Here is a 21,276-nt window from a genome sequence, read left to right on the forward strand (position 1 = left end):
AACATTGTGGAAAAGAAAGCACATAGAAGGTGTAAGAGCTGGAAACATGGTAGTTACACTCAGGAACTCACTGTAGCTATGACTATCTCCACAAGTGGAGACAATTGCTGGCTACTGGAAGAGGATGTTCATTTTTCTTTCAGGAGTGTAGTCACTGACAGGTTGTTCATGAGCATGTAGGCAACATTAATTTGTCTAAGAGGATTATGTTTTTGAAAAGAGAATCCATAAGTCAAAATGGACATATTCTTGAGTAGATTATGGATAGAGATGGTGTAGGGAAACTGGAGATGGAAATGATCAAGATAAATTGAACATACACACACACACACACACACACAACTGTCAAAGTTTGAATCAATAGAGAACTTTTTTTTAAAGAAGTAACTATTGCAATCTAGGCCCCTGTCTGGAATAAGGATTTAGAAGTCAATGTCTCTTAGTAAACTATAAATTGTCACTCAGCAAGAGAAAAACATGACAGGTAAGAGTGCTGTCAGAAAGCAAATTATAGAAGCAAAAATAAAGATAACATTGTCCAAAGCTAGTACATAAAAAAAAAGAAACAACAAACTTCTTTGTAGTTCTATTTAGATGTTCAGGCTTTGGCTTTCTTTTCTAAGTCTATAGTATGAGTTTCTGGTATGAAGTACAATGGTCCTAATCAGAAGATGACTTGTGTGGGTCCCTGCAAATGTTTACTGCTGGTCAAGAAATGAGAAGCAGGAAAGAAATCTAATTCAACAAGACCTAGTTAGTTAGTACTGGTTCAAATATCTAGAGTGTGATATTGAACAGTTTGTTTTAGACATATTTAAGTACAGTCTTGAAAAAAATCTTCCTGCTTTCATCATCTCTGGCCCATATATATAGTCAAGCAAAGGCTGAGATTCTAACACCCTCCCCCTCAAATGCCATCATCTCAGTGGTCTGAGATCAGACTTGTTTATCAGTCTAGACCATCTGGAAAAAGGTAAAAAAAAGAAGAGTCTTGGCATCTACTTTTCTCTCTTTTATTTCTGATAACAATACAGAATTGTGACACATTTAAATAAATTAACACTTTATAGAACTGAGATATTTTACTACATAATTATGAAGGTTAATACTAACCTGAAAAATGCTGATTTTATTTCTCATAGAATATGACAGATGTCCCACATTTCACTAACAGACAAATAAAATATATTACCCATGTAATAGCATTGGGCATTACTTCCCCTAACTGGACAAACCAACAGTGAAGCAACTGCACTGAGAAATGGGTTTTGCAGATATATTAATGGAATTTGTACTGAGTGTGTTACCCATTATTGTCACTTAAAGGAAATGAAGGATTATCTGTGATAGTTACTATTATAGTTAAAATGTATGAAAATAAATAATTATCAACTACCTGAAAAATAGGTAGAAAATTACTTAGGGGTAATAACATCATCATCAGGAAAGAAGCTATAACATCACCTCCAAAAAAAATTATAAGAATTACTTAAAAACTAGAACATCACCTTCAGGAAACAATTTGCCAAAGTTACAGAAGAATCACAGTCATGATATAACTAATAAATACATTTTGCCTTATATAAACACATTGCTCAATAGAATTAGGTTATTGGACAGATTTCTGTGACAGGCACTGAGCTAATTTCTGAGTTCTGAAATAAGTTATCTCTCAGTCTCTGTGAGCTACACGTAGATGAGAAATACAAGGAAATATTTATTTAGTGTGATATTATTAACAGAAGGCTATATTCTGAGTTATTTCAGCCACTTCGTTACCCTTAGGAACAATAGCACAAGTCGTTGAGCTAGTTAGACCTGTATGGTTGGAAAATTCTCAAAGTTAGTGAGGTGAATAAAGTTTCGTGGTTGAAAATTATGGAATTGTGGCCTTGATTTATCAAAATATCATGCTGTTATTATTATATGGCTAGTCTATATTAATCTGTGAGTAAATTGTCCTCTGTTTAATAATGTAACTGTTATCTATGATTTCTGTTTTGTATACTTTCCAGAGAACTCTTTTAAAGCATTTTTAAAATTTTGAAAATTGTATCTAATAACAAAAATTGTTATTAAAATTTTCCCTTAATGTTTTCCAGCAAAATATATGTTTATGATTATGTTGATGGGATGAGAGTTTACAGGATACATACCAAGACTCTAGACCATTGGTTCTAAACCTTCCCAATGCTATCACCTTTTAATATAGTTCCTTATGTTGTGGTGATCTCCAACCATAAAATTATTTTGTTGCTACTTCATAACTGTAATTTTGCTACTATTATAAACTGACATGTAAATATTTGTGTTTTCTGATGGTCTTTGATGACCCCTGTGAAAGCGTCCCAATCCACAGTTTGCAAAGCTAGACTAGAATGAAATGCTTGAACCACCAAGTTCACTTGCACTAGACAGTAAAGTCCTCCTGTGAAAGATTCTAAAAAGGCTGTCAGGCTCAACCCAACAACATGTACTACAATGAAGACAAATTCTCTGTGGCAACCTTACAAAAAGAAATCATGCAACCTGGCCACTGATAGAAAAGTCAATATGTTAAGTTCTGCAACAAGAAGGAAAATGAGAATATACTTTGTACCAACAAGAGACATGGTGCTGCTCCAAGTACTTGGAATGACTGACAGGCAGAGACAACAACTTTAAGGCAAGAACTGAAGCTATTATTACAACTGCAAAAGATAATTTCATTGTTACAGCACTTTCTAAGGTAACTGCTTGGAATCAGTACAGTATAGTAATTCTTTATCCCTGAAAGCATTGAACTATAAACACTAAGACAAAATCATTTATCTGAAATGTCTGTTAGAAAGATTTTCCCCATATTTTATTCCAAGATTATTTACACTTTGAATGTATAATTCTTAGAAGAGTTAACATTTTGTAAACGAACAGTAGTATCACCCCTTGATTAAATTCTCAACTTTGTTATGAATTTGAGTAGGCATTAGGTCATCATATTTAATCTGTAAACATACTTTAAATTTTAAGATATAAAGGTAGGCAATCACCATTTCTGTTTATATAAGTCGTTTCTAGAAGTACTGTGTCAGGGAAATAATTCATAAAATTTTGCTTCTTGTCTTTGTGTTTTTACTCAGTTTAATGTTTTTTCTGTGTGGAAGTAGGAAAGAAAGAATGGAAGAAACATGGAGAAGGAGTGAGAGGACAGAGAAAATTTCCCTTCCATAAAATCAAGTCCTATTTTTTACTTATTATGTATACAATATTCTGTCTGCAGGCCAGAAGTGGGCACCAGACCTCATTACAGATGGTTGTGAGCCACCATGTGGTTGCTGGGACTTGAACTCAGGACCTTAGGAAGAACAAGCAATGCTCTTAACCACTGAGCCATCTCTCCAGCCCCAAGTCCTATTTTTTAAAATTCTCAAGTATGTAAACACGTTAAATCAGAATAGTTAAAATGTGTAGTAATAGTCTCAACCTTGGGACATTATAAAGTGCAATTGCTGTTTCTTACAGTGAACAGCGGTCTGCTTTCCTATAGAGTCTAGCCCCTATTTTAAAGGGCTCACCTCTGAAGTTGCTTTCTTGGATATGTTTTAAAAACTAATATTTTTAAATAATAATTTTGATATAATTTTATAATATTTTTAATAATAAAAATAATTTAAAATAATAATTTTAAATACAGCAGAAAAACTTCCAGAACAATGGACCCAATTAATCTGAGAACAATGATCCCAAAGTAATGTTCTGTATACAAATATGCCTGCAATCATTATATTTATTGCTTTCAAATATCAAAATACAAAACGGATCTATATCTGTCTTAGACTTTGGTTGTTAAATGTATCCTTGAGCCAAACACAATGACTACATATTCAATTTTATATGAAAAGATGGAATTTAGTTGCAATGTGTGGTTGCCCTCAAATAATCCAGCTTTCATGAGTAAAGAATGCAATGAATGTTGCTCTGGTAAATATTTCTTTCCTTACCAATAGAGTTAAGTGTTATGAGATTTGTTAATTTTGGTTATGCAAATACTCTTTTTCCAGACTGTATATGAACAAAGCTACACTGCATTTTTTTTTTTCCGAGACAGGGTTTCTCTGTGGCTTTGGAGCCTGTCCTGGAACTAGCTCTTGTAGACCAGGCTGGTCTCGAATTCACAGAGATCCACCTGCCTCTGCCTCCCGAATGCTGGGATTAAAGGCGTGCGCCACCACCGCCTGGTACACTGCATTTTAACTTAAGTTTAAAGACCACAACAAGAATGTCCAATAACTCTAAATTTATTTCATATGTTAACCCTTTTCTATATTTAACAATGCCATATACATGCTTTCAATTTTAAGAGATAATATTCAAATATTTCTGGATGCTTACTCCTAATGAGGTAGGGTAAGACAAAAATAATGGAGAAATGTTAGACATTTTTTCCCCCACAAGAATGCCAGCAGTCTGGATAGTGAGGTCAATTATTTAGCCATTATAATATAGTCCTGGCTGAATGTCAACATGAGAGGAAGAGTGACTTTAAAAAGAAAAAAAAAAGAGGACTAAAAGAAAACATCATAGAAGGGTGCTATATTCTGAGAATAGACCTCAGTGATCACAGAGATTTGCATATTAGAAAACCAGAATGAAGAAAGCCAGAGTGATACATTATGTTCTTAGGTTGCAAGGCCACAGTGCATTGGATGCACCAGTTTAGTCATGGAGCAACGTTCTATCCAGTATGGATAGAGTTCTAGAGATTCTGAACACAGGACCATTTTCCTCTTTGTGGCAGTTAGACGAAGTGAAAGCATGACAAGGAAATACAAAGTTTGGCATTAGTTAGTAGAGCCAAGCCTGTTGTTGTGGTGATAAAGAAATGAAGAGCCTGGACAAAGTATTTTCTTCATAATGAAAAATGGAAAAAAGCACAAGATGTAGATGTACAGAGATGGCAAGGAATGAACATATTTTAAAAAAAGGAAGCACAGCAATATAACAAAGAACCAGTATAAGCAAAGAAAAAAAATACAAAGTAGACCAGTAGGGTCTTGATGTCAAGGACATTATCACAGATAATAGTAGAAATAAAAAGGATTGGGGAATGTAACAGTGTTGGGAGGGGATTATTTTAATTTAGTTTCTCTCTCTCTCTCTCTCTCTCGCTCTCTCTCTCTCTCTCTCTCTATATATATGTGTGTGTGTGTGTGTGTGTGTGTGTGTGTGTGTGTGTGTGTGTGTGTGTGTGTATGGAAGAAATGAGTAATTCCTAGATTTACTGATGACATTATTTAAGCATACTTTACTAAGAAATATGTACAGCTCTGCATAGATTACTAATTGTTACCTGCTTTCTCAAAGAATGCCAGAGAAGCAACCCTTAAGTTTTTTTCTTAAGTAGACATGAAGGAAAATGGCAGAGCCAACCAGTCTGTGTGTTTAAAACTAGGTACTGATTGTTCTGAATACCGTGTAATTGATATCTGAGAGTTTGGTTTTGAAGCTGCATGCAAATATACTTTGAAAATACATCTGAAATTTGTGTGATAAAATCAAAGAACTTTCATTTTGGATAATCTTAACTCTACACTTACTACAAATTAATATTTATAATGTAGTGCAGGAAATTACACTAATTCTAAGTTGTTTGATCTACATAATGCCTGAGATATGAATCAGGTGTCTTAAAACCTAAATTGGCAGTATCTCTTAGAGCAATTAAATAAGCATGCCTCTTGCAAAACAGAATGACCTTGCTCAGGAACAAGGATGGTCATGCTCTGGTTGAAGTTGACAAAGACATAGATTTTTAAACTACTGATATCAGAAATTCTGTAATTTTTCGAATGATTCACTTAGAATTTACTAAAGTTGTAAAACAACATGGTGCTTGATTAGAACCCATGACAGGAAAATGGTAAGGTACTAATTAAATCCTGAAATTGTACTGAAGCTACCGGTTATATACAAAAATAATTCTCCATGAACATTTATGAACACCGACTTTTCTTTGCCAACTTTTACCTAAACCTGTAATTTTTATTTACATAAGAAAATACTAAGTATTCTGAACTATTCACATTCAATGTAACTTTGGTAAGATATACTCTATATTTTAATTTTCTGGAAACTGTCTACTTATAGACACCATACATCTATAGTCATTCTTCAATAGAAGGAATATTTTATTGTGCTAATTTGTTTTACTAATTCTCCTAGGTATCATTTTAGATTACTCAAGCAAATATTACTTTTAGAAATGATTAGAAAACCATGGGTCCCTATACTTGTTGAACTGAATAACTTGGCAGTAAAATTCGGTTAAGGCTCTTGGCATTGGTGACACCTCTTCCCACTCTGACTTGCTGCTGTGGTAAACTTGCACTTCATCTGTGATCTCATCTGGTGCATAATCTCCACCTAATATGTAAATCTTATCCTCAATCCCTATTGCACCTGCATTAAAGCCTGCACATTCAAAAGAGCCCTCTCCTTTCCAAACACATGTATCCGGACAAAAACTGTATACTTTATAGGTGGAAAGGTCACATATATACAGGGTGCAGTTTACTGAGACAGCTTTAATTAAAGTAGCATGAAAGAACTGTCCAAACTCTGCTACTAGTTCAGACCACTGGTCAGTTGTAGCATTGTATTTAAAAAAACAATCAAGTGATGGGTTAAAAGCATCTGCAATCTCTACCTCGGATCCAAGAACATAAATGACATTCTGGCATGCACTGGCTTCTGGGTAATAGATACCTCTTGGTAAAGGGCTAACTGATATCCATTCTTTGGATAGTGGATCAAAAGATTCAACATCTAAAAGACTCTTAATGTCCCGGGATCCTCTAGTCTTTCCACCTATAACAAATAATCGACTAACAGCCATGACTGATGTATGCATGGTTCTTGGGGTTTTCATGGTTGAAACCAAGAAAAACTCATTTTTGACTGGACAATAGCACCAGGTCTGGTCAGTGGCATCATGATAAGACTCAGCAATATGAAGTCGAATCTTCCTACAGCACTTCCCTTTGCAGCCACCCATCAAGAATATTTTCTCTCCATAGCTAGTCAGACTAGATCCTGGCAAATCAATCAGATGTGATTGTGGCAGTATTTTCCATGAGTCGCTTTTAATGTTATAGCAAAATGTATGTTGATTTTCTCCATTTTCCTCAGTTTTATGGATGAATATATATTTTTCAGTTGTGGATGGTCGGGCATCAGCGAAGAGGCCACTAGAAACTTGCACACACTTAATGGCATCCACGATTATGTCAAAACAGTTTGTGCTTTTGAGTAAACACTCCTCATTGAGCAGATAGTCTTGAAGTGTGTCCTCGGATAACTGATGTAGCCTTACTTTTGTAATCAAGTGAGGCAGGTGCTTTTGCCTGGACTCTAAGTTGTATTTGATCCATGTAATGACAATCTTCAAGACCATTCCTTCTTCTGGCACATTTAACTCATCTGACTCCAGACACTTCTGCAGCACTCCAAAATTCATCTCTAAAAACTCTCTGGATTTAAATAACAAATGAAAGTGATGTTGTACAAAGCATAAAACCTGATTAAACAAATGTGTAGAGCCATAGCTGTCTGAGAGAGATAACAAGTGCAAACAATTGACGAGACTGATGCTTTTTATTAAAAAGTCACTGCAAGCTTTTGACAAAAAAGGAACCTGAAGAAAGGATGATAACTGAAAAAACATTTCTACATTATCATCTGTTATTCTTGCTTTTCCGGTATAGGCGTAGTCAAGAAATGCCTTTATTGCTTTGGAGGACAAGTTAGTAATGGTAACACATCCATCATCTCTTTCTTTCATCTTTACTTCAAACATAGCCCTGAAAAAATGAAGAACAAAGAAGCACTAGTGTTTTAGTCCACAATTATTAACAATATTACCATACAGATTCTTCTTTACCCTTTAGTTGATTTAAAATATGTTCATGAAATCACAATCAATGGCATCCTAATGAACTATTTTAGCATTTAAAATAATTATATGCCATAATACACATCTGACATTATATAACCTTCATATTAAAAACTTTACAATGTAGCTTAGACACAGTAAAAAATGAAAAAAGGCTATAAAGTGGTTCAAATTTTTTGCATTGGTGAATTCTATAAAACTCAGTTTTCTTCAGTGGCAAATTAATTACTATTGTGGTAATAAATAAAATTACATTTTTCATCATAATTAAAGCTTATTTTATTTTTTATTGTTTTTATTGAGCTATATATTTTTCTCTGTTCCTCTCCCTTTCTCTCCACTCTCCTTCTACCCTCTCTCATAATCCCCATGCTCCCAATTAACTCAGAAGATCTTGTCTTTTTCTATTTCCCATGTAGATTAGACCCATGTATGTCTCTCTTAGGGTCCTTGTCTAGATTCTCTGGGATTATGAACTGTAGGCTGGTTTTTCTTTGCTTTATGTAGAAAAGCCACTTATGAATGAGTACATATGGTATCTGTCTTACTGGGTCTGGGTTGCCCCATTCAATATGATGTTTTCTAGATCCATGAATTTGCCCACAGATTTCAAGGTATCATGATTTTATCTATTGTGCAGTACTCAACTGTATAAATGTACCACATTTTCCTTATCCTTCTTTGGTCGAAGGGCATTTAGGTTGTTTCTAGATTCTGAATATGACAAATAATGGTGCCATGAACATAGTTGAGCACCTGTCTTTGGGTATGACTGAACATCCTTTGGGTATATACCTAAAAGTGGTACTGCTGGGTTTTGAGGTAGGTTGTTTCCTAGTATTCTGAGAAATTGCCATACTGATGTTAAAAGGGGCTGTATCAGTTTACACTCATACCAGCAATGAAGGAGTGTTCCTTTCACCCTACACTCTCTTCAGCATAAGTTGTCACCAGTGTTTTTTATCTTAGCCATTCAGACAGGTGTAAAATGGCAGCTCAGAGTTGTTTTAATTTGCATTTTTTTTGATGTCTAAGGATGTTGAACATTTTCTTAAGTGTCTTTTAGTCATTTTTTGATTCCTTTGTTGAGTGTTCTCTCTTTAGGTCTGTACCCCATTTTTTATAGGATTATCCGTTCTTTTGAATACCAATTTCTTGAGTTCTTTGTATGTTTTGGAGAACAGCTCTTTGTCTGATGTGGGGCTGGTGAAGATTTTTCCCCATTCTGTACGCTGCCATTTTGTTGACTATTTCCTTTGCTTTAGAGAAGATTCTCAGTTTCAGGAGATCCCATTTCCTAATTGTTTCTCTCAATGTCTGTGCTATTGGGGTTCTATTTAGGAAGTAGTCTCCTGTGCCAACACATTCAAGTGTACTTCCCACTTTCTCTTCTATGAGGTTCAGTGTGGTTGGCTTTATGATCAGGTCTTTGATCCATTTGGACTTGACTCTTGGGCATGGTGATAAATACGCAACAATTTTTATTCTTCTACATGTTGATATCCAGTTATTCTAGGACCATTTGTTGAATATGCTTTCTTTTCTCCATTTTATATTATTTGCTTCTTTGTCAAAAATCAGGTGTTCATAGGTGTGTGGCTTGATATCTAAGTCTTCAGTTCAGTTCCATTGGTCCTCCTGTCTGTTTTTATACCAACACTATGTTGTTTTCAGTACTGTATTCTATAATAGAGTTTGAAGTAAGGGGATTTTGATGCCTCCAGAAATTCCTTTATTGTATAGGACTATTGTGGCTATCCTGGATTTTTTGCTTTTTCATATGAAGTTGAGTATTGTTCTTTCGAGTTCTGTGAAATGCCAGAATTTTGCTGGCATTTTGCTGGGCATTGCATTGAATCTGGAGATTACTTTTGGCAGAATTACCATTTTTACTATGTTAATTCTAACTATCCAAGAGCATGGGAGATCTTTCCACTTTTTGGTATCTTCTTCAACGATTTAAAGTTCTTGCCATACAGGTCTTCTACTTGTTAAACAAATATTTTATGCGATTTGTGGCTATTGTGAAGTGTAGTATTTCTCTGATTTCGTTCTCAGGCCTCTTATTTGTGTAAAGGAGGGCTACCTTTTTTTTTTTTTTTGAGTTAATCTTTTCTGCTAAATTACTGAAAGGTTTTATGAGTTGTAGAAGTTCTTTGGTAGAAATTTTGGGGTCGCTTGTGTAAATGGTGAAAGTTTGACTTCTTTTCTAATTTGTATCCCCTTAATCTACTTTTGTTGTTGTATTGCTCTAGATACCTCAAGAACTATGTTGAATAGTTATGTAGAGAGTGGACAACCTTGTTTTGTTTCCTGATTTCAATGGGTTTGCTTTGAGTTTCTCTCCATTTAGTTTGATGTTGGCTGTTGGATTGCTGTATATTGCCTTTATTATGTTTAGGTATGTTCCTTGTATCCTTGCTTTCTCCAAGACTTATATCATGAAGAGATGTATTTTTTTCAAAGGCTTTTTCAGTATCTAATGTGATTATCATGGTTTTTTTTCCAGTTTGTTTCTATGAATTACACTGACAGGTTTTTATTTGTTGAACCATCCCTGTATCTCTGGAATGAAGCTGACTTGATCATAGTGGATAATTTTTCTGATGTATTCTTGGATTCAATTTGCCAGTATTTTATTGAATATTTTTGTATCCATGTTCATGAGTGAGATTAGTTTGTAATTCTTTCTTAGAAATGTCTTTGTGTGTTTTGGGCATAAGGGTAATTGTAGCCTCTTATAGAGTTTGGCAATGTTTCTTCTATTTCTATTGTGTGGAACAATTTGAGTATTGGCATTAGTTCTTTGAAAATCTTGTAGAATTCTGTGCTTAAACCATCTGGTCCTGGGCTTTTTTTGTTTTTGGCTGGGAGACTTTTGATGACTGTTTCTCTTTAGAGTTATAGGTCTATTTAATTTGCTTATCTGGTCTTTATTTAACTTTGGTAAGTGATACTTATACAGAAAATTGTCCACTTCCTTTAAGTTTTCCAATTTTGTGGAATACAGGCTTTTGAAGTATGACCTGATGATTCTCTGGATTTCCTCCATGTCTGTTGTTATATCCCCCTTTTCTTTCCTAATTTTGTTAATTTGGGTATTTTCTCTCTCTGCCTTTTGGTTAGTTTGGATAATGGCTTGTCTATTTTGTTGATTTTCTCGAAGAACCAACTCTTTGTCTCAATGTTTTGTTGTATTCTTTTCTTTGTTTTTATTTTCTTGATTTTGGCTCACAATTTCATTATTTCCTGCTGTCTAGTCCCCACTGGGTAAGTTTGCTTCTTTTTGTTCTAGAGTTGTCAGGTGTTCTTTTAACTCATTAGTGTGAGATTTTTTTTTCAGCTTCTTTATTTAGGCATTTAGTGCTATGAACTTTCCTCTTAACATTGCTTTTATTTTGTCCCATAAATTTGGGTATGTTGTGTGGTCATTTTCATTGAATTTTAGGAAGCCTTTAATTTCTTATTTTATTTCTTGCTTGACCCAATGATGACTGAGGTGAGCATTGTTTAATTTCCTTGTGTTTGTGGGCTTTCTGAAATTAGTGTTGCTGTTGAATTCTAATTTTAAGTCATGGTGATCTGATAAGATACATGGGGTTATCCCAATTATTTTTTATCTGTTAAGGTTTGCTTTGTTACCTAGTATGTTGTCAATTTTTGAGAAGGCTCCATGAGGTGCTGAGAAAGTGTATTTTTTATGTTTGGGTCCATGTTCTATAGATGTCAGTTAAGTCCATTTGAGTCATAACATGTGTTAGTTCCCTTATTTTTCTGCTAATTTTGTTTGAGAGACCTGTGAGTATTGCGTGTTAAAGTCTCCTACTGTCATTGTTGGGAGTTTAATGTATGATTTAAGCTTTAGAAGTTTTCTTTTACATATGAGGGTGCCTTTGTATTTGGAGCATAGATGTTCAGTATTGAGATTTTTTAAAAATTTATTTATTCATTATATATACAGTATTCTGCCTGCATGTATGCCTATATGCCAGAAAAGGGCACCAGATATCATGACAGATGTTGGTAAGATATGTGGGTACTGGAAATTGAACTCAGGACCTCTGGAAGAGTTGTCAGTGCTCTTAATAGCTGAGCCATCTCTTCTTGATGGATTTTTCCTGTGACTAATATGAGATTTCCTTGTCTCCTTTGATTGATTTTAGTTTGAAGTCTATTTTGTTAGATATTAGGATAGCTATACCAGCTTGTTTCTTAGGCCCATTTGATTTGAATTTTTTTTTCCACCGATCCATTACTGAAGGATATCCGTCTTTGAGGTTGAGGTGTGTTTCTTGTATGAAGTAGAAGGATAGATTCTCTTTTCTTATCAAGTCTTTTAGCCTGTGTCTTTTTATAGGTGAGTTGAGTCCATTTATATTAAGGAATATTAATGACCAGTGATTGCGCTTCTGTTATTTTAGTTTTCATTTTTGGTGGTGATGTTATTTTATTGTGTGTGTTTTTCCCTTCTTTGGGACTTGCTGCTGTGAGATCATCTATTGTCTGTATTTTTGTGGATGTAGCCAACTTCCTTGAGTTGGAGTTTTACTTCTAGTACTTTGTGTAGGGCTGGGTTTGTTGCTAGGTATTGGTTAAATATGGTTGTTATGGAATATCATGTTTTGTCTGTCTATGGTGATTGAAAAGTTTGCTGAGTTTAGTAATCTGGGCTGGCATCCAAGGTCTCTTAATGTCTGCATAACACTTGACCAGAACTTTCTGGCCTTTACTTTCCTTTGAGAAGTCAGATGTAATTCTGATAGTTCTGGCTTTATAAGTTAGTTGGCCTTTTTCCTTTGCAGCTCTTAAGATTCTTTCTTTATTTTGTATGTTTAGTGTTTTGATTATTATGTGGCAAGGGGACCTTTTTTTTTTTTGATTAGTGTTCTGTAAGCTTGTATCTTCATATGCATATCTTTCTTTAGGTTGGGTAAGTTTTCTACTATGATTCTGAGCTGGAGTTCTTCTCTTTCTTCTATCCTTATTATTCTTAGGTTTGGTCTTTTCATGGTGTCCCATATTTCCTGGATATTTTGTGTTAATCTTTTGTTAGATTTAATGTCTATTTCCTCTATTGCATCTTCAGTGCTTGACATTCTCTCTTCCATCTCTTGTATTCTGCTGTCCATGCTTGTATTTGTGGTTCTTGATCATTTTGTCATAATCTCTGTGTCAATAATTCCATTGATTTGTGTGTCCTTTATTGTCTCTATTTCTGTTTTCAAGTCTTGAATAGTTTCTTTCATCTGCTTGATTGCTTTTTCTTGGTTTTCTTTAAGGGATTTGTTGATTTCTTCCAATATTTTGTTTGTCTTCCATTTCTTTGAGGAAATTTTTCATTTCCTCTTTAAGGGCCTCAAACATTCTCCAAAAGTTATTATTTTCTTTTGCTTCATCAATATATGGTTGTTCAAGTCTTGCTGTTCTAGGGTCACTAGTTTTTATTGGTGTCGTGTTGCTCTTTGTGGTGTTGTGTGTCTTCTTACCTTGTCTACCCATCTTTTCCTCTGATTGGTGTGACTCTGGTGGTCAATCTTCTGGGTTCCAGTACATCCAAGGCTCAGATAGTTGTTCCTCGTGGTGCAGTCGGGACCATGGTTCCAGTCACCCTGGAGGATACTCCGTGTTCCTAGGGGTTTCTCAGAGCTCCTGGGGTTCCCTGTTGCCTTGGGCTGGCTCTGGCAGAGGTCACTGGCTCAATCCTGCTCCTATGGAGGACACTGCCTCAGGTTGTTTCCAGCTGATGTATCTGGCTTAGGACTGCTCCCACAGATGTCCCTGGCTTGGGTATGCTCCCTCAGAGGTTCATGACTTGCACCTAGTCCCGTAGATGTCTCTTGCTTGGGCTTGTTTCCTCAGTGGTTGCTCCCTTGTACCTGCCTCTGCTTCTGGTAATAGTCGCTGCCTTGGTCATGCTCCTATCAGGGTAGTGGCCTTGGGCCTGCTCCAATGAAAGTCACTGGCTCAGGCCGGCTCTGGCAGAGATCTCTATCTCAGGCCTTCTGCTGTAGTGGTCGCTGCCTTAGGCCTGCTCCTGTGGGGGATAGCCACCTTGGGCCTGCTCCAATGAAAGTCACTGGCTCAGGCCTGCTCTCGAAGACTTCGCTGCCTCAGGCCTGTTCCCACAGATGTCCCTTGCTTGGGTCTGTTCTCAAGGAGGTCCCTGACACACCAATAACTGAAATTTTATAACATACAAATTCAAGACTTTAGGTTTCAAAAATATACATTAAAAAACAGGGAACACAATAAGAGGCCCACAGACACCAATGACTTTGTATGGCTGTGGAGAAATCTATAATATCAGACTCATGTTGTGATGGAGGAGGGTTATCTTTCTATCTGTTGTTTCATTGGTTAAGTAATAAAGAAACTGCATGGCCTCTGATAGGACAGAAAATTAGGTAGGTGGAGTAGACAGAACAGAATGCTGGGAGAAAAAAGCTGAGTCAGAGAGTCACCATGATTCTCCCACTCCAGACAGACGCAGGTTAAGATCTTCCCTGGTAAGCCACCTCGTGGGCTACACAGATTATTAGAAATGGGTTAGATCAATATGTAAGAGCTAGCCAATAAGAGGCTGGAACTAATGGGCCAGGCAGTGTTCAAAAGAATACAGTTTCCGTGTAATTATTTCAGGGCATAAGCTAGCCATGCGGGCAGCCGGGTGCCGAGGATGCAGCCCCGCCACTCCTGTTACAACAGTGTTGTAAAAGGGACAAGGGAATATAATATCCAAAAACTGAGCCACACAAGTCAAAAAAGCCAAACCTACATTTTTGGGGTAACAATCACTAAGAGATAGACTGTTCTCCGAATTTAAATAATCAGGCCATCTTGGAGATTAAAACTAAGAGATTGGGACTATTTTGAACTCAGAAAAGATAAAAAATACAGGTTATTTGGAAGTGTCTGATCAGGGAATGAAATGTACTTTACTGTTTATGCCAGTTTTATGAAAGCCTGCAGCTGTGCTGATAACATCAAAAAAATTGTGGTGGTTTGAATTAGAATGACACTCGTAGGCTCAAGTTTGTCTGCATGGTACCCAGATGGTGAAATAATCTGGGAGGGATTAAATGGGGTGGCCCTATGGAAATGTGTCATTGGGGAGATCTGAGGTTTCAAAGGAGTGGTGGTCTCTGCCTCCTGCTTGTGGACTAAGGTGTGACCTCTTAGCTAGCTGTTCTTAACACCATACTTTTGCTCTGCTATCATGGGACTCTAATCTTCTGACTTTAAGCCCAATTAGACACTTTCTTTTATAAGTTGGTTTGGTCATGGTGTCTCACAACAGCAACAGAAAAGCAACTAAGACAAATACTTTGTGTGCTATACCTGTGCTGTGCATATCTAAGTACTTGCTTGTACTTGGTAGTGTTGGGGTTGACTTTTTGTTTAGAGTCTGTCCCAGAGAGTAAATAAATCTATCAGTGAGCACAGGATCTACCTGAAGAATATGATGGGGTCTTTCAAAGAGAGAAAGAAAAGAATGATAAAGAGACTTTTTACAAGGCTGCTCAATACTTCTTAATATGAAGCCAAGTAAATGTAGTAACAAAAATTATATACATGCTATATGTTACACAAGAACCTTCAACAATGTATGCCAGCTTAAGAATACTAAACAGCAAAGATTATATTGTATACTATCTATGTACTATATTATTGGTTCAATGTAGTATTAAGTTCATGGTCCCTAGAGACAGCTATCTCAATGATACAGCTTCTTTACTTACTGGCTACATGACCAGCAAGAAGTTTCATTAATGATGAATATGAAAGGTATTCTATTAATTCTTACTGTTTTCCTGGATCACACATGAATAATATAAGAAGAGAAAAAAGCATGGCTAATGAATCTGAAAAAAATGAACTAGAATATTAATTTGTATTGTAATGGGAAGTTCTAAATGAATACATTATTTTATCTAAAGGATTATTAATATGCTACAAAATAACTCAGGTTACATACTCAAAAAAATCACCTCACTATCATCAAACTTACTTGAAAAATAAAGGGATTTAATGAGTTGTTTAGAAGAATAAATGACTTAATGTCTGCAAAGTATTAACTGCTACCACATTAAGAATTCAACTGCTTCCTGAGAAGTAGCCCACCAGTCCCCGCATCACTGTCTGTCTGTCTGTCTACCTATCTATTAAGATTTTACTCATTCTATGTCTATGGGTGGTTTGACTGCATGTATATATGTGCACAAGTATGTGCCTTTTGCCTAAGAAAGACAGAAGAGGGAGTCAGAGCTTCTGCAACTGGAGGTATAGATGGCTATAAGCTACCATATGGATGCTGGGAATTAAGGCTGGGTCTTCTGGAAGAGCGTGCACTTAACCACTGACCTATTTCTCCAGTCCCAGGTTCTATATATTTTTAACTTGATCCTCACAGAAGGCACATATACGATCAAACTCCTATACGTTATCCTACTTTTTAAGTAATTGACATTTATCTCTGATTTGTCATGTTATCCTAAGTAGTTTTCTGTAAGACATATGATTCATTTTCAGTTCCTTGATTTTACATATTAATCATTTTTTGATTTGTAGTGCATGCTTTTCTGATATTTTCATTTTACATTATTCTTGCAATGTTAATGATTTTATCAAACTGCAAATAATAGGAATTAACGGTTTACCTTAAGAGTATAAATGATTAAATTTCTTTTTTTTTTTTTTTTGGTTTTTCGAGACAGGGTTTCTCTGAGGTTTTGGAGCCTGTCCTGGAACTAGCTCTGTAGTCCAGGATGGTCTCGAACTCACAGAGATCTGCCTGCCTCTGCCTCCCAAGTGCTGGGATTAAAGGCGTGCACCACCACCGCCTGGCTAAATGATTAAATTTCTAGTCATATTTGTACACATCTGTACGTATTCTCATGTGAGCGATGTATTCATTTATTAAAATCCAATAAGAACTGTTGATATCTGCTATTTAAAACATTCTAAATTAAAAAAAATAACTATTATTCTATCTAATAGGAATTTTAAAGATGAAAAGCAGACTCAAAAAGCTTGGAGAGTACTTAGGTTCTTTCTGTGGTGTAATGTACTATTTACTAATACTACTAAAATTATTTAACTTTATAATTGATAACTGCCCACCCATCTGCAGAGCATTAAATCACTTGAGGAAAAAAAAGTTAAGAATAAACTGAACAAAAAACCATATGTTAAAGCATTTAAATGCTCAATCCAACAGTCACCAGCCCTTGTTAAACTAAATGGGTCACCAACAGTCACCACTGACAAGGGACAGGTTGGGAAGGGGCACTAATATAGGTAGAAAGAGAGAGGTAACAAGTAGAGAGCAAGCAGAATACATTATATACATGTCAAAAACTATCAACCAATTAACATACTAAGATAATGAATTAGAAATAAGTTTGATTAGAGAAAAGATTTGCAAATTCAAATGCTCACAAGAACTTTTTGTTGTATTAGCACAAGAACAATGCAGGGAAAACTAAATGTATGCTCAGAACAGGATTGTTCTGTTTTGCTACATTATGAAACAAAGAGTTTATTGACTAAGATGGACTGAATGTAAAATACAATATGCTAATCTTTTATACATTATTTAACTTATAACCTCCTGAAAGACCCTATGTATTAATTCTTATTTTTATTTTTCTAACTTCTTTGTCAATAGTGAAGAGACCTAGGTATGAAAAAAGTAAGTGAGTATCTAAGGTCAAATGACTACTAAGCAGTAGATCTGGGATTTAAATTAGGGCATATATATTAAGAAACTAAGTATTTAGTCATTAACTAGACAGATGCCTATGAACAAAAAGTCACATTTATAAGGATAATGGTTACAAAAAGTTACTGGACGGAAAGCTGTGTTCAAAAGGAGGGAAGACAAAGGTGGCTTGAAAGTCTTAACACTGGGGTCTCCAACGGATGTAAAAGAATGCCTTAGAGGCTATGAAGAAACAAAAAGCAGAGAAGGAAAATTAGACATAAGTAAGCAAACAGCTAATTCAAGACTGCTGGAGCAACCCTGGCCAAGGACATTGCATACTACGTTCCAAATTCAAAGCAAAACATCACACAGGCAGGTGTTCAGTCAGTAGCAAATTGCAAGAACTGCTTATTAAATAAAGTTTAGCCTATAAAATTTACTATAATGGCAGTATAAAAGGTCTTAAATTACATGTTCATAAAAAGCAGGTTTTGAATTAATGATTAAAATTGAAACAGAGCAAGGCCCTGGGTTCAGTTCTCAATTTAAAAATTGTAAATGCAGTATAATTCCCATTTTGATTCATATATCATATCTTATCCCATTGTTACCAAATTTGTTGAGAGATTAAAATCCTACTTAATTTTTACTCTAGAAGTGGACATAATGCTGAAGTGAAGATTTGAGTTTACTGCAGTATGACTAGGAGGCCTGACTACAGTATGTCAGAAAAGATAATCTATCTTTCTACTGGCCAGTAGACAATTGGCACAGTACTATGATAATACATCAGACCTTTACATCAGAAACCCACTATCATCATGGCAATCCTTGTTCCTCATTCTCCTGGAGGTTGAGATTATAGGCATCAACCACTGGGATATGGCGTGGACACAACTGAAATTATATTTTCCTTGGTCATTTTCTATAAATTCAGCTTCTATTTTTGTTCAACTTGTTATTTCAAACAAAGCTGACCCCACATGTACCCCACCCCTACTCAGAAAAGTTCAAGGAAGTAATTTTAAGGAACTTTGGGAATGGTATCCTGGGAAAATTTATTTTTATAGCTGAAGCTTAAGATCCCTATTCAAACATTATTAACCAACTAGTTCTAATTAAGGCTTTTAATTAAAAACTAAAAATTACTATAGTATGATCAGGGGGCAGTGAGTATATTTGTAAAATACAATGTAATTTTCCATATATAAAATCTAAAGTACAGATTGGGGTAGAGTACCTGAAAAAGTCGCTACAAGCCGCCAACACACACCGATGACATGGGATTATTTCTTCTTTCACGACTATGTTGAAATCATAAAAGATATTCTGTTCTCTAAAACTCTGTAGTACACTTAAAATTTTCTGTCCATGATCTTCTGATGCAAGGAAATTCTTCTTTTCAGATGAGATTCCATTCCATGAGTTTTGTTCATTGAAATCATATGAATTAGCCATATCCAATTCCACCTGTTCTTAAAACTGGAATAAAAAAATTAATGTTGTAGAAAGCTAATGAATTTTTCAGACTTAATTTGCACTCTTCAGGCTGGCAAAATAGCTTATCAGGTAAGAGCTCTTGTCTTGCAAGCTTAGTGACCTAAATCAGGTTCACACAAAGACCCCACTTAAAAGTGGAAGAAGAGAACTGACTCCATAAAATTATCTCCTGACATCCACATGCTTGCCACACACACTTAATACTAAATAAAATGAATCATAAAATTGTACTCATGCTGTGAAATTATAATATTCAATAGCAGCAATAACATAACAGTAAACCTTACTTTAAAAATGTTTTTATAAATTTCTTATTTGATTTGATGAATATATAATTAAGGCTTGATATCTATGGTAACAGGATTGACTGTACAGGCTGTATGAATGCCTACCCTTTTTAGGCCTTCACTACATGCCTCATCTTATTGTCATTAAACAAGTATTATTCCTGAAGCAGTTCTTCTTTTAGGGTACAGTATATAGTCTGTGTTCTTTTATGCATAATCTTTTGGGGAAAAAAATCAGGACTAAATTGCTGAAGCTGACATGCCAGCTTCATGTCTTCTAACTCTAACCTAAACCCTCACAAAAGAACTGACTTAAGAAAAAAAGCCACCAGAGTTTAGTGGTATCAGTTGATTTATGGCTATGATGGTTTGACTGAAAATGGCCCTCATCGGCTCATGAAGGGTGGCACTATTAGGAGGCGTCACCTTGTTGGAGTAAGTATGGCTTTGTTGGAGGAAGTATGTCACTGGTAGAAGGGCTTTAAGGTTTCAAATGCTCAAGCCAGGCCCAGTGTCACTCTCTCTTCTTGCTGCCTAGCCATTGGGATTCCTAGCTCCTTTCCCAGCACCATGTCTGCCTGTGTACTGCCATGCTTCCAATTATGATAAAAAAAAAGTGGACTAAACCTCTTAAGTGTAAGCCAGTCCCAATTATGAGTTGCTGTGGTCATGGTGTCTCTTAACAGCAATAGAAACCATAACACAATGATCATTAGAAAGGTGACCTATTTGAAAGCAGAAGAAAAAACAGCATACTAATACTAGTAATACTGTAAAAAGGTGTTCTAAATACAAGGTAAAGAATGTACCTTATATTTAGGCCATCAGGAGGCCAGAGAATCATTAACTCCCTAAATAATAAACTCAGGTCCAAACACACAAAAAAATTAACACCAAAAATTAAGAACTAAAACAGGAAGGAAGACTGGAAACTTGGGAAATCAGAGAAATAGGGAAACTGATTCCCTAGTATCTATCTCTCTCTTGTGGTTCATTGCCTTAAAATCCCCTGATTCCCAGTGGCTTAGAACAATTTAGTCCTCTCAAGGGTACTGAGGGCTTAACTGGAGCTTCTTGCTTGGGTTTTCACAGAACTGTAGAGAGTCTAGCTATGGCTGGAATCACCTGAAGTCTGATATCTTTAATATGGCCTCTTTTAAGGAAAGCCATAAATAAGAACTACTGAGCTGGAAGGCGGTGGTGGACATCTTTAATCCTAGCACTTGGGAGGCACGACAGGCAGATCTCTGTGAGTTCAAGGCCAGCCTAGTCTACAGAGAGAGTCCAGGATAGGTTCCAAAGGAACACAAAGAAACACTGTCTCGAAAAAAAATAAAAAAAAAAAACAAAAGAGTACCACTGAGGAATTAGAAGTGAGGTGAAGAGCATTAAAATGGGTTTAAATGAAATGGGAATAGTTTGTAGAAATTTTTTTTTTTTTTGCTTATGTTGATGCCTGTGCCAGAGTAGGATAGACTCAGGTATTCATCTCTTGACTTCCACCTTTTGGGAGATGAGTTTCATGTTATTCAATACTGTGTACATTGGGCTAGCTGGTCCACTAGCTTCTTGGGATTGTCCTATCTCTACCTCCTATGTCTTTTTAGGAGCACTAGGATTATAGACCCACTTCACATGAGATAGGTATACAAACTGAATTCCTTATGCTAGCATGACAAGTGCTTTATCCACTAAACCAGCTCTTTGGTCTTTGGTCCCTCAATTATTCTTTTAAGAAATCCAACAAAGTCAAGGTAAGAATAAGTAGGTACTTAGAAATTAAATATATATATTTTTTTCTCTAGTTTTTTAAAAAATATTTATTTATTATGTATACAGCATTCCTTCCATGTATG

General features: G+C 35.7%; 1 protein-coding gene across 2 annotated transcripts in view; it reads right to left on the minus strand.

Moving 5' to 3' along the window:
* Positions 1 to 997: 997 nt before the first annotated feature.
* Positions 998 to 21,276, minus strand: part of Kbtbd3 (kelch repeat and BTB domain containing 3) — a 47,006-nt gene continuing 26,727 nt past the window's right edge. For both annotated transcript variants that reach the window (XM_075966886.1, XM_075966887.1), the window contains exons 3-4: positions 18,874 to 19,115; positions 998 to 7,838 (exon numbers count right to left, since the gene is read on the minus strand). In XM_075966886.1, the coding sequence (XP_075823001.1) occupies positions 6,236 to 7,838; positions 18,874 to 19,091 (1,821 nt within the window). In that variant the 5' untranslated portion in view covers positions 19,092 to 19,115 and the 3' untranslated portion in view covers positions 998 to 6,235. The remainder of the gene's footprint in view (positions 7,839 to 18,873; positions 19,116 to 21,276) is intronic.

The sequence above is a fragment of the Microtus pennsylvanicus genome, chromosome 3 (genome assembly GCF_037038515.1).
Source record: "Microtus pennsylvanicus isolate mMicPen1 chromosome 3, mMicPen1.hap1, whole genome shotgun sequence".
Taxonomy (NCBI): domain Eukaryota; kingdom Metazoa; phylum Chordata; class Mammalia; order Rodentia; family Cricetidae; genus Microtus; species Microtus pennsylvanicus.